Source organism: Dreissena polymorpha, chromosome 4 (assembly GCF_020536995.1).
Source record: "Dreissena polymorpha isolate Duluth1 chromosome 4, UMN_Dpol_1.0, whole genome shotgun sequence".
In the NCBI taxonomy this organism is placed as follows: domain Eukaryota; kingdom Metazoa; phylum Mollusca; class Bivalvia; order Myida; family Dreissenidae; genus Dreissena; species Dreissena polymorpha.
This window is the reverse complement of record NC_068358.1, coordinates 66,858,778-66,873,554: the sequence shown is the minus strand read 5'-3', so window position 1 is coordinate 66,873,554 and position 14,777 is coordinate 66,858,778. Positions and strand designations below refer to the sequence as shown.

General features: G+C 42.8%; 1 protein-coding gene across 1 annotated transcript in view; it reads right to left on the bottom strand.

Annotated features, from left to right (window-relative positions):
- Positions 1–13,562, bottom strand: part of LOC127878486 (transcription initiation factor TFIID subunit 1-like) — a 31,646-nt gene extending 18,084 nt beyond the window's left edge. Inside the window, exons 1-8 of the mRNA XM_052425013.1 lie at positions 13,495–13,562; positions 12,380–12,437; positions 11,821–11,925; positions 10,904–11,006; positions 10,793–10,853; positions 8,325–8,433; positions 7,819–7,917; positions 7,379–7,471 (exon numbers count right to left, since the gene is read on the bottom strand). Coding sequence (XP_052280973.1) covers positions 7,379–7,471; positions 7,819–7,917; positions 8,325–8,433; positions 10,793–10,853; positions 10,904–11,006; positions 11,821–11,925; positions 12,380–12,437; positions 13,495–13,562 — 696 coding nt within the window. The remainder of the gene's footprint in view (positions 1–7,378; positions 7,472–7,818; positions 7,918–8,324; positions 8,434–10,792; positions 10,854–10,903; positions 11,007–11,820; positions 11,926–12,379; positions 12,438–13,494) is intronic.
- Between the last annotated feature and the right edge of the window lie 1,215 nt (positions 13,563–14,777).

The following is a 14,777-nucleotide window of genomic DNA, read 5'->3' as shown; positions in this document are numbered from 1 at the left end:
AAGAACTGCAGGACAAAAGGTCCAACAGGGCTTTGAGACGAACTGGTATGAGAAAGACGATAGAGAAAATTTGTTGTTCTTGCAAAGAACGAATAAGTTCCTGATTTCCAGTTACAAGGAGTGATAATATGATCACCTCCGTGTCTGTAAGTAAACCACGACCGATGTGTGATAGTTGAAACCATCACAAAGGAATCGTGAAAATGTGTTGTAAATGAAAAACAGCTAAAAAGAATTTTCGCTTTTCAAGATGTAGATGTGCAGGTGATATTCGTTAGGATACCACATAATTGAGAAAATCAAGATACGTTGTTCTATGTGATCGTCCATAACCTTATCTGCTCACATCTGTATAAGATGTAAGGAAGGTTGTGGTAGAATAAACTATATTCTTGCCAAGATAATCTTCTAGTCTAGACACCACTGAATAGTGGTAAATAATGACAAAAAGATGGAAATCTGTGTCATTAAATAATCCCGAGATTAATACAATTATCTTAAAAATAAAGCTGAAACGGACGTAAGAAAAGACGTCTCAGCAGAAGGACCGGTGACCAGACCGGTAAATACCGACCGGTGACCGGAACCATTTGTCAAGGATGGGTGGGCAAAGAAACCACGGCAAGCCGAACTTTCCCACTCCAAACACACTTGAAAATTGGTAGAATAGGACAGTGTTTAACACTTATAAGTTTATGACCTATCTACAGAATATAGCCTCTTCTTGAACCAATAACAGGCGCCTTTAAAATCCTGGATAATACAGGTCGCGAAGTCATCGATTTGCGAAGTACGGAAATATGATTGATAGCGGTACCTCCGGAATCGGAGGTGTGATGGCAGAAAAAGGTGAAAACCCTAGGGGTAACCTTAAGCGGGTCCACGCTTGCCGGTAGAATGCATGGAAGTCTTAAATTCTGACTTGATTAATCCATTTACTTCAAGACTTCTAACCTGGACGAATTCCGAAAGGAATACGACCAGTTATAGGAAGACGGCCTGTTATGGCCAGAAGTGTAATAGAAGAATAACTTTAAGATGAGGTCCCTCCAGATCCTAGGATCTAAGATCTGAGTTCAATAGGTCCTAAGCCATCTACAAGACTGTAGCCGCTATGCGGTCAATCTGATAGGCAATCCTATGTATCGGAACTCTTGTTGATTCCAGTAGCTTGAAAATATGCACTGCCGTAGGAGCAATAGAAAAGCAGAAGTCGATACAAATGTCGTCTTGCTAATCCTGCTAGCGTCATTAATGTGTCCCAACTGTTCCGTGACACTGACTGCAAAGTCTGTAGCCGACAGGTAAAGGCGGTTAAAACAATTCATCCTTCGGGTCTCGAACATAAATTAATAGAGGTCAAATAGTAATGTTCGACCTCAATGCTAGTCTCCGAGCCCACTTCAGCCGATCTATCTGCAAGACCAGTAGTCTGCATGTAGCCGGTTGAGATAGAAGAACAAATAACAGATATAGCATGATTTGGTAACCGTCGCCAGTAGAACATCAGTATTGAAAAACACAAAAAGTCATGTAGATTGTTGAATCCATAAAATATAGTATTCAATACAATCATAGCCAGGGGTATACAACTATGTAATGTAGACGATACCCGTGATACTAAAAATTGACCGATGAAAACACAGTGGAATACCGGTAATTGGTAAGTGGTGACCGAACCGGACCGGTCAATGACCGGTAACTGTAGCCCGGTGAACGGACCAGTCATAATATGACCGGTGACGTTACCAGTTAAAGACCGAAAAATGGTGGAATCCATATGGTCTGTTATCAATGTCAAGCACTGCTCGGAAAAGAAGATCATGCCAAAAAAATCCAATCCGATGGCGATGAGACTCCACTTATTCTGACCGGTGATCAGTGATCGGTGATATGACCGATGAATGGTGACCGATGTCCGGTGATCGGGACCGGTATAATATAACTGCGTCAGAATGGAAATATCTGGTGCAGAAGAATGACCATCCACGAAGTCATCTGATAATGTTAACCGGAAAACAACGGTAGATTATCAGTATTAATAGGCATAAGTGTCCTTGTAGTCGTAGTGGAGAAAAGAACAGCTTATCCCGAAGCCTGAATGTTAAACGAACTAGTGTTCGTATACAACTACGGCTCGGTGACTGCAACATGTGTGGATGCCATAAGAAGAACCATCACACGTGGAATGGAGACATGATATTCCTAAAGGAATAAAATGGAGAACGTCGATATGACCAGTAGGTTCATTAACGCCTACGTGAGAAGTGGCGACATCCATATAACTTCGATGCCGAAATATTGTTCGGCTACGCTGGAAATATTGACTTCTACAATATTGTCTCCGTGAGCATTGACATGATCGCTTACGAGCGTATCAACGCCGAGAACTGCTCAATGAAGGAGAGGTATGTTCGATAAATATCCAGTGGTGCTCAATGCAGTCCGCTGATGTCTACGTGAAGGTTGACGACGTCCTCGTTTCCTGCGATGTCAAGATCTGGATCGGCCGAGATGTGGATCGGCTGCGATGAGACCGAGATCTTCTAGAATAACGTCTCCGTGAGTGACGACGTGATCGCTTACGAGAGCCGCGATGATGAGAACTGCTCGACGAAGAAGAGCGTGTCCGATGTCTAATCCTTGATGAAGACGATGTATTCAACGAAGAATAGGAGAATAATTCAATGAAGAAGACCGAGTTCTTCTTCTTGACCGGTGACTGGTGTTATCGGTGGCAGGCCTAACTGATGACTGTTGACCGGTGACCGGAGCGGTGATCAATGACCGGACCTGTGACCGGACCGGACCGTTGACATGACCGGACCGGTGACATGACCGGACCGGTGACATGACCGGTGACCGGACCGGACCGGTGACATGACCGGTGACCGGACCGGTGACATGACCGGTGACCGGTCCGGACCGGTGACCGGACCGGACCGGTGATCAATGACCGGACCGGTGACCGGACCGGACCGGTGACCGGACCGGACCGGTGACATGACCGGTGACATGACCGGTGACCGGACCGGTGACATGACCGGTGACCGGACCGGACCGGTGACCGGACCGGACCGGTGATCAATGACCGGACCGGACCGGTGACCGGACCGGTGACCGGACCGGACCGGTGACATGACCGGTGACCGGACCGGACCGGTGACATGACCGGTGACCGGACCGGTGACATGACCGGTGACCGGACCGGTGATCAATGACCGGACCGGACCGGTGACCGGACCGGCCGGTCAGACGTCGATCAATGGTCCGTGATCAACGTCCCCGGTGACGTACCGGTCATATCATGACCAGTGTTGTCACCGGATAATGACCGTATGGCGGATGCCAAATGGTCCGGCATTGGTCGATGTCCTTGACCAATGCCATCGGGCAAAGACCGGCTGACGGGTGTCGCCATATGGTCTGATGTTGACCGACTGTCTAAGAGACTTAGCATAGTACGGTCGCGATCGTGCCCGATACCCGGTGACTGATACTGCAACTATCATCCATGATCTGCGAAGTCATCGGGTATTTATCCACTCTTGTTTCTGCGACCATCATGTAGTCGAATATATGAAAAACAAGAGCAAAGCATATTCAACCATAAACTGGTCACAGACCAGATTATCATACGGCACATAAAATCATTATTTGACCATAATGAAAATTATAATAATACTGCCGTAGATCATGAATTAAAAAAAAAGTTTAATTCAAAACAGATGAAAAATAAAATGACGATCAATTAGATTGTCATACGGAACGTTAAAATCATTATTGCACACAATGGCAAATGATAAACAATCTGTCAATAGAAGAACACGCTTTGCACGATCTCGTAACACATTAGAAGAACATGCTTTGCACGTTCTAGCAATGTATTAGAAGAGCACGTTTTGCACGTGGTCGTTCGCGCCTGAAAACACCCAGCATGGTAGAAATAAACCATTGTTCGATAAAAACAAGCATGGCTTACCTTTTACAAATGAAACAAAATCCATTAAATCCACACAAATTAATCCGAATGAGAAATAAAAAGATAAATAACACAATTTATCTATTCAAAACCCCAATCAACCAAGTGAAAAACAATATTTTAATTCAGAGCCGTAAAAGACACGTATACACCTGGTTGATCCGGAAAGAATATTGAGGGTTGGTTACCGATTTTTGGCTAGGTTGCATTGCACTATGTTTAACCTGGCCTGTATTACGGTATTGAGGTGGCGGATTCCCAGTTAAAATTCCGGATGAGTTATTTCCCCTTGGAAGGTATAAGCATACGATAACAGGTCAATATTTATGACATTAAAACAATTCATCCTTCGGGTCTCGAACATAAATTAATAGAGGTCAAATAGTAATGTTCGACCTCAATGCTAGTCTCCGAGCCCACTTCAGCCGATCTATCTGCAAGACCAGTAGTCTGCATGTAGCCGGTTGAGATAGAAGTACAAATAACAGATATAGCATGATTTGGTAACCGTCGCCAGTAGAACATCAGTATTGAAAAACACAAAAAGTCATGTAGATTGTTGAATCCATAAAATATAGTATTCAATACAATCATAGCCAGGGGTATACAACTATGTAATGTAGACGATACCCGTGATACTAAAAATTGACCGATGAAAACACAGTGGAATACCGGTAATTGGTAAGTGGTGACCGAACCGGACCGGTCAATGACCGGTAACTGTAGCCCGGTGAACGGACCAGTCATAATATGACCGGTGACGTTACCAGTTAAAGACCGAAAAATGGTGGAATCCATATGGTCTGTTATCAATGTCAAGCACTGCTCGGAAAAGAAGATCATGCCAAAAAATCCAATCCGATGGCGATGAGACATCACTTATTCTGACCGGTGATCAGTGATCGGTGATATGACCGATGAATGGTGACCGATGTCCGGTGATCGGGACCGGTATAATATAACTGCGTCAGAATGGAAATATCTGGTGCAGAAGAATGACCATCCACGAAGTCATCTGATAATGTTAACCGGAAAAACAACGGTAGATTATCAGTATTAATAGGCATAAGTGTCCTTGTAGTCGTAGTGGAGAAAAGAACAGCTTATCCCGAAGCCTGAATGTTAAACGAACTAGTGTTCGTATACAACTACGGCTCGGTGACTGCAACATGTGTGGATGCCATAAGAAGAACCATCACACGTGGAATGGAGACATGATATTCCTAAAGGAATAAAATGGAGAACGTCGATATGACCAGTAGGTTCATTAACGCCTACGTGAGAAGTGGCGACATCCATATAACTTCGATGCCGAAATATTGTTCGGCTACGCTGGAAATATTGTCTTCTACAATATTGTCTCCGTGAGCATTGACATGATCGCTTACGAGCGTATCAACGCCGAGAACTGCTCAATGAAGGAGAGGTATGTTCGATAACTATCCAGTGGTGCTCAATGCAGTCCGCTGATGTCTACGTGAAGGTTGACGACGTCCTCGTTTCCTGCGATGTCGAGATCTGGATCGGCCGAGATGTGGATCGGCTGCGATGAGACCGAGATCTTCTAGAATAACGTCTCCGTGAGTGACGACGTGATCGCTTACGAGAGCCGCGACGATGAGAACTGCTCGACGAAGAAGAGCGTGTCCGATGTCTAATCCTTGATGAAGACGATGTATTCAACGAAGAATAGGAGAATAATTCAATGAAGAAGACCGAGTTCTTCTTCTTGACCGGTGACTGGTGTTATCGGTGGCAGGCCTAACTGATGACTGTTGACCGGTGACCGGAGCGGTGATCAATGACCGGACCGGTGACCGGACCGGTGACCGGACCGGACCGTTGACATGACCGGTGACCGGACCGGTGACATGACCGGTGACCGGACCGGTGACATGACCGGTGACCGGACCGGACCGGTGACCGGACCGGACCGGTGATCAATGACCGGACCGGTGACCGGACCGAACCGGTCACCGGACCGGTGACATGACCGGTGACCGGACCGGTGACATGACCGGTGACCGGACCGGACCGGTGATCAATGACCGGACCGGTGACCGGACCGGTGACCGGACCGGACCGGTGACATGACCGGTGACCGGACCGGTGACCGGACCGGACCGGTGACATGACCGGTGACCGGACCGGTGACATGACCGGTGACCGGACCGGTGATCAATGACCGGACCGGACCGGTGACATGACCGGTGACCGGACCGGCCGGTCAGACGTCGATCAATGGTTCGTGATCAACGTCCCCGGTGACGTACCGGTCATATCATGACCAGTGTTGTCACCGGATAATGACCGTATGGCGGATGCCAAATGGTCCGGCATTGGTCGATGTCCTTGACCAATGCCATCGGGCAAAGACCGGCTGACGGGTGTCGCCATATGGTCTGATGTTGACCGACTGTCTAAGAGACTTAGCATAGTACGGTCGCGATCGTGCCCGATACCCGGTGACTGATACTGCAACTATCATCCATGATCTGCGAAGTCACCGGGTATTTATCCACTCTTGTTTCTGCGACCATCATGTAGTCGAATATATGAAAAACAAGAGCAAAGCATATTCAACCATAAACTGGTCACAGACCAGATTATCATACGGCACATAAAATCATTATTTGACCATAATGAAAATTATAATAATACTGCCGTAGATCATAAATTAAACAAAAGTTTAATTCAAAACAGATGAAAAATAAAATGACGATCAATTAGATTGTCATACGGAACGTTAAAATCATTATTGCACATAATGGCAAATGATAAACAATCTGTCAATAGAAGAACACGCTTTGCACGATCTCGTAACACATTAGAAGAACATGCTTTGCACGTTCTAGCAATGTATTAGAAGAGCACGTTTTGCACGTGGTCGTTCGCGCCTGAAAACACCCAGCATGGTAGAAATAAACCATTGTTCGATAAAAACAAGCATGGCTTACCTTTTACAAATGAAACAAAATCCATTAAATCCACACAAATTAATCCGAATGAGAAATAAAAAGATAAATAACACAATTTATCTATTCAAAACCCCAATCAACCAAGTGAAAAACAATATTTTAATTCAGAGCCGTAAAAGACACGTATACACCTGGTTGGTCCGGAAAGAATATTGAGGGTTGGTTACCGATTTTTGGCTAGGTTGCATTGCACTATGTTTAACCTGGCCTGTATTACGGTATTGAGGTGGCGGATTCCCAGTTAAAATTCCGGATGAGTTATTTCCCCTTGGAAAGTATAAGCATACGATAACAGGTCAGTATTTATGACATTAAAAACTGGCAGCACACATAACAGAAATACCCATAATTTGTTTGTTTGGTAAAAATAGTTTCATTCATGGCCCTACTTATGATGTAAGGAGTGAACTTTGCTCACCTCTCGTATTGTCTGGAGATCCATGGGTTCCTTGACAATTGTGAAGTAGTCTGGAACAATCTTGGCATTCACTGGATACAGGAACGGGTGAGTCTGAAAAGCCAACAGAGGATCATCAAACTTCAGAAACAGTGTCAGTAGAAATTATTGTTGCCATCCGCTGGTCTTTTATGTAAGACAAGAGATTCACTGCCTATACAATATAGGATAAAACATACACAAGACTGAAGTCCAAACTTATTTTAATACAGTTTCATCAATAAATACTTAAGTACCTGTAAATATTTTTGTACATATATTTTAACAATAGTTTTTCAATGTTGACAAGAAATTGTAAGTTAATGTTCACTGGCATGTCCCTTACTTTTTTCCAGACCAGATTGTGTTTTACACTAACACATCTCATCAATATGAACACTTTTATCTCTATCAGTACTCACATTGGGCATGTCCCTCATTTCGTTGAGCACTTGTTCAAAGATGGTAGACATGGTAACAACAGGGTCAGTCCTTCGACGATTGGATGACTGACGTGGTTTCTAATGACAGAATTAAAAATAAGATACTATATCTGTATAATATGTGGGCAGTTCAACATGGTATTAATAAAAACAGTGTCACTGTATCTTATCAAGCAAGACTTGCTTATATTTCACCAAGCATTTGTGTATCCACAAGCATTTGTGTGTGGCCAACCAATTGTGGCAATCAAAGAATTTTGTCTCATCACAGATTTGTGTCACCAATCAATTTTGTCTCATCACAGATTTGTGTCACCAATCAATTTTGTCTCATCAAGCATTTGTCACCAAGAAATTGTGTCTCTTCACAGATTTGTGTCACCAAGCAATTTTGTCTAGATACACATTTGTGTCACCAAGCCAGGTGTCTGAACATGCATTTGTGTCACCAAGCAATTGTGTCTCCACAAGCAGTTATGCCTCACCTTCAGATAATCACAGTGTATAGTAGAGCCTGCTTTCTTCCTTTTCTTGTTTTCCATGGCCTGTTTGGGGAACTTCAGCACCAGAGACTTCCTCTTGATCTGTTCCGCACTGTAAAACAACCATCCTCTCAATAGAAACAGTTCCATGCATAATATGGACGAACATTTGCATACTTTATAATCCGGAGGTTACAAACATGTAGTGATACTAATCTTGCAAACACTCTATCCATTAACACTGCACTAAACAATACTGCCAGTTATCGGAATAGAGATTAACAAGGGACAAAATTGTCACAAAACCAGGTTTTCATTGTGAAAAAAAATCTGATAAAGGGAGAAAACTCAAACTGAACTTTTGAAATGAACAAACAAAATTAACCCCCTTTGTAAGTTTGTTTTTTAAAAAAATCTATTTTTAGTCGTGGCGACCTTGACATTGGAGATATTGACGTGATTCTTTCGTTCGACACACCGTCCCATGATGGTGAACAAATGTGCCAAATGATTTTAAAATCTCACAATGAATGACATAGTTATGGCCAGGACAAGCTCATTTATGGCCATTTTTGACCTTTGAACTCAAAGTGTGACCTTGACCTTGGAGATATCGACGTAATTATTTCGCGTGACACACCGTCCAATGATGGTGAACAAATGTGCCAAATGATTTTAAAATCTGACAATGAACGACATAGTTATGGCCCGGACAAGCTTGTTCCGCCCGCCCGCCAGCCCGCCAGCCAGCCCGCCAGCCAGCCAGCCCGCATACGCCAATCTAATAACCAGTTTTTTCCTTTGGAAAACCTGGTTAAAAATATCAGCCCTAACCCCATAAATCATTAACCTTCATCTCAGTTTCTAAATAATGATCATAGCTTTGTGTAGAGTTTGAATATAGATCCCCAGACACTAGCTCTACAAACTTAACCCAGCCAGCCATGATTCCCAGACCATATCATGGCATAGATCTAAAAACTCTACCAGACCTGCAGCTCTACAAACTTAACCCAGCCAGCCATGATTCCCAGACCATATCATGGCATAGATCTAAAAACTCTACCAGACCTGCAGCTCTACAAACTTAACCCAGCCAGTCATGATTCCCAGACCATATCATGGCATAGATCTACAAACACTACCAGACCCGCAGCTCTACAAACTCAACCCAGCCAGCCATGATCCCCAGACCATATCATGGCATAGATCTAAAAACTCTACCAGACCTGCAGCTCTACAACTCAACCCAGCCAGCTATGATTCCCAGACCATATCATGGCATAGATCTAAAACTCTACCAGACCCGCAGCTCTACAAACTCAACCCAGCCAGCCATGATCCCCAGACCATATCATGGCATAGATCTAAAAACACTACCAGACACTAGCTCTACAAACTCAACCCAGCCAGTCATGATTCCCATACCATATCATGGCATAGATCTAAAAACTCTACCAGACCCGCAGCTCTACAAACTCAACCCAGCCAGCCATGATCCCCAGACCATATCATGGCATAGATCTAATAACTCTACCGGACACTAGCTCTACAAACTCAACCCAGCCAGCCATGATCCCCATACCATATCATGGCATAGATCTAAAAACTCTACCAGACCTGCAGCTCTACAAACTCAACCCAGCCAGCCATGATTCCCAGACCATATCATGGCATAGATCTAAAAACTCTACCAGACCCGCAGCTCTACAACTCACCCAGCCAGCCATGATCTCCAGACCATATCATGGCATAGATCTAAAAACTCTACCAGACCTGCAGCTCTACAAACTCAACCCAGCCAGCCATGATCCCCAGACCATATCATGGCATAGATCTAAAACCTCTACCAGACCCGCAGCTGTACAAACTCAACCCAGCCAGCCATGATCTCCAGACCATATCACGGCATAGATCTAAAAACTCTACCAGACCTGCAGCTCTACAAACTCAACCCAGCCAGCCATGATCCCCAGACCATAGCATGGCATAGATCTAAAACTCTACCAGACACTAGCTCTACAAACTCAACCCAGCCAGTCATGATTCCCATACCATATCATGGCATAGATCTAAAAACTCTACCAGACCCGCAGCTCTACAAACTCAACCCAGCCAGCCATGATCCCCAGACCATATCATGGCATAGATCTAATAAGTCTACCGGACACTAGCTCTACAAACTCAACCCAGCCAGCCATGATCCCCATACCATATCATGGCATAGATCTAAAAACTCTACCAGACCTGCAGCTCTACAAACTCAACCCAGCCAGCCATGATTCCCAGACCATATCATGGCATAGATCTAAAAACTCTACCAGACCCGCAGCTCTACAAACTCAACCCAGCCAGCCATGATCCCCAGACCATAGCATGGCATAGATCTAAAACCTCTACCAGACCCGCAGCTCTACAAACTCAACCCAGCCAACCATGATCCCCAGAGCGTAGCACTATAAGGCACATACTGTTCCAGGAGACTCTTGCTCAGTTTCAGTTTGGTGCCGACCACATCCACCAGCCGTGGTCCTGCAGAGTGTCACCGTGAGCCGTGACCTCCCTCATCAGTCCATGGCGACCTTCACCGGCGCCTCTGTCACTAGCCCCCCCGCCCAGGCTGAACTTGGGGCACTCCTTGTTGGTGCGCATGTGGCCTGTCTGACCACACGCTCCGCACTTCATCTGAAAAAAACAAACATTGGCAATAAGAAAACATTTGCAATATGGAGATTGGGGATAAAGACAGCTGACTTATGACAACAGAAATCAGGATACACTAACCTTAAACATTACATTAAATATAAGTCAACAGACATTGATTTGAGTAAATTATTTACAGCTGAACTTTGTTATATGTAAGAAAGTTAAGTCAAATTCCCAGTTAAGTTAATGCTATTTAAAACTCCAGATTGTCTCTCATCATATTTCATATAAAATATTGAGTCTTTATCGAAGCTTTAATTTCAATTACTAGATCATTCAAAGTGTTTGTTTTTTTTCATTCCTACATATATTTTCATACCTATCATTTATTCATCTGAAAGTTTTCCAACTTGAAAATGGCCTCATAATTAAATCTTGTCAAAGTTGTGCACACATAATAGGGCAGCCAATGTTCGCTAATCTGTGATAGGGAATGTGTGCCGGTACATTTAATGATTGAATAATTATTGGTAAATACAGTTTCTCTCTCAATATTGGCTGATTTAATAATTCAATAATTATTGGTAAATACATTTTCTCTCACAATATTGGCGTGATTACAAAGAGGAGGATAACTCATGCAGCTACAATTAAAACAATGACCAACATTTGATGACATTTGTCGCTGCAGTAATGAATCAGTCACCAAAATGTGTTGATTATTTTGCCTTTTTTTGTTGTTGTTGTTTTTTTTCCCCTTAACATTCTGTTACCAAGACAGAAAGCAGAACTTAAACCAGTCATATCTAACGACACAATTTGCTCTCATCTGATCTAATTGATTGCCAGTGACCTTAGATTGGAGAAGTTGAGCCTCCTTCTTCTTGCGCTTGCTCTCCGACATGATAGGGGCACTCTTCTCCCTCTCCTCGTTCCTCTTGATACGGCGCAGCTGCTCCTGCAGTCGGATACCGGAACACTGGGACTTAAGGCATGTGCATAAAATGTTGTCCCAGATAAGCCTGTGCAATCAACACAGGCTTATCAGGGACGACACTTTCCACTTTTACGTAATTTTTTGTTTAAAAGCCTCTTTAAATGAAATCTAGTCTACACAGGTTTATATGGTATGACACTTTATGCACATGCATTAAGCCCAGTTTTGCCAGAAATGCATCTCATACATAACCATTGTCTTTGTGTATTTTTTTCCACAATTTTCTATACAATAAACTAATTCTTCCTACAAAACACATAGTCTAATGAAGGTTGGACCCTGTGTTGTTATTTGAATCTTAAATGAATGGAGCAAGATAAACATGTGCAAGCCCTGATTTGATTATAAATTGCAGACATGTTCTATTAAATCTTAAATCACATTAGATCATGTGGAATACTAGTCACAAATATACCTTCTCCTCTCTCTCTCTTTCTTCTTTGACATTGTCATCCATTGTTGCAAACTGCTTTCTGAAAATACAGCACAGCAATGATAAAGAAAGCAAAGAATAGCAAGAATTGTCAAAACATCTCAAAATAAGAAAAATGAACATGAACATGTTTGCAGTTTCCATTTGCAATATACAATTAAAGATATTTTTTAAGATTCATAACTTTCTTAAAACAGAGATAAATATAACATGATGCAAATTTATATGGAGCGACTGAAGGAGACATTGTAAGCATCAGTAACAGATTCCATAGCAAACTTGCATGAAGTTGGGATCCTTGGTTTTCTGTATGCGCACATAGGCATCAATGACTGCAGGCTTAAGGACCCACTCAACACGAGTGTACTCCTTCCGTTGTCATCTATGAATGTACGAGTGATCTTCAGTTCTTACCAGCCTACATGGGAGAGAAATGATCTCTGTGTAAAGCTTATAACCAAATCATAAATAAAAAAAACACTAGCTTATAACCAAATCATAATTTAAAAAAAAACACAAGCTCATAACCAAATCATAATTAATCAGAAAATAGCAATTATGATGGAGATGAATATCATGGTGTCAATGTCATATTGGCAAATCCACTAAAAATCTGTATTATTAGTAAAATATCATTTTTTATTTCCTTAAACTATGTAATAAATGTAAACTATTTTTCAGATTGAATGTATTAAGGGTTTTGAAGTTACCAAACAACAACATGTAAACTATCCTAAAAATGACATGAATACACATTTATATATTATAATTGAAATCATTAAGAAATATCCTGTCATGAAACCCAAAGTACCGGTGACGCACCACACTGATTATGGGGGTCCTCCCTACCCAAAGAACAAGCTACATCCTCAGTGCATGCTACACACTACAGTGAAGGCCATAATTCACTTGCAATGGGTTCCTCAATCCTCACAGTAAAGGCTATGCACAACATTTAATGGGTCCATTCTAAAAATAGTACTGGCTGAACCCACAGTAAAGGCAATATCCCACAATACAGGCTACACAACACACTAGCCGGGGTCCACCCACCCCACAATAGAGGCTACACACCACACTATACATGCGGTTCTCACATCCAACAGTACAGATTACACACCCACACTAGCCATGGGGTCCTCCTCCGGCTTGATGTCTTTTTCATTTGTCCTGTTTTCCGTCCATGATCATCCTCTGCAGCTCCCGCCTCTCAGCTTCCTCCCGCTCCATCTGGATCTGTAACACAGATCCGCAGTTGTGGTTAATGTACAATCCAAAATGATGTCAGCCTTTAGCTATGAACAAACACAATTTGTGTGCAATGCCTCATTTCAAACTATTATTCAAATAGATTGTTACATTATTTTAGTAACAGTGACCTTAACCTTGACAGGACTAATTGCAAAATGAGAAAACAGTATTGACCAGAAAACCACTCTTTTGATGCTAAAAAATAAACTCATACACTCATTTAAAAGCTGGTTAATCAAAGAAAATTCTCCTGAGGGCTGGACTTAATGCATGTGCATTAACATCTGCCTCTGATTAGCGTGTGCAACAGCAAAGGAATCAAGAATGACTCTTTCCACCCACGCCAAATTTTGTACTTCCTTCAAAACCAAACAAGAGGGCCTGAAAGGGCCAAAGTCGCTCACCTGAGATAACAAGATATTATTGGGATAAATCTTCTGACCAAGTTCACGAAGATTGGAAAATAATGGGGCCTCTAGAGTGTTAAAAGGTTTACAATAGCATATAAGGAAAAATGCCCCCTGCCCCTGGCAGCCATGTTTTCAAGCAAATGTCACAATTTTCGAACTCATCCAAGATATCATTGTTGAAACCAATCTTCTGACCAAAATTTCATGAAGATTGACAATAAATGTGGCCTCTAGAGAGGTGAACAAGGCAAATGTTGACGACGGACAAAAGGCGATGACAAAAGCTCACCATGAGCACAACCCATGAGCACGTTGTGCTCAGGTGAGCTAAGAATCCTAAAGGTGGAAAGTGTTGTTCCTGAATAGCTGTGCGGACTGCGCAGCTTAATCAAGGACGACACTTTACGCACATACATTAAGTTCTGTTTTCCAGAGACAAGGCTCAAATGACCCACCTGAGATGTTGACTTCTTGCTGGATAACATGCTCTCCAGGTTCGTGCCTATTTCATCAAACTCAGAGTCCTCCGAGCTAGATCCCTCGTCCGTAGACAGGTGCTCCGTCGAGGACGGGAACTGGTCACAATACCATACAAACATCACGTAAAAATCAATAATATTTGTGATTCTACATTTTGTAATCATATGACATTATATTATATGTACATAATGGATTTACATGGATTGTGATTGCCTTATATTTTCACTTCAATTTGGCAA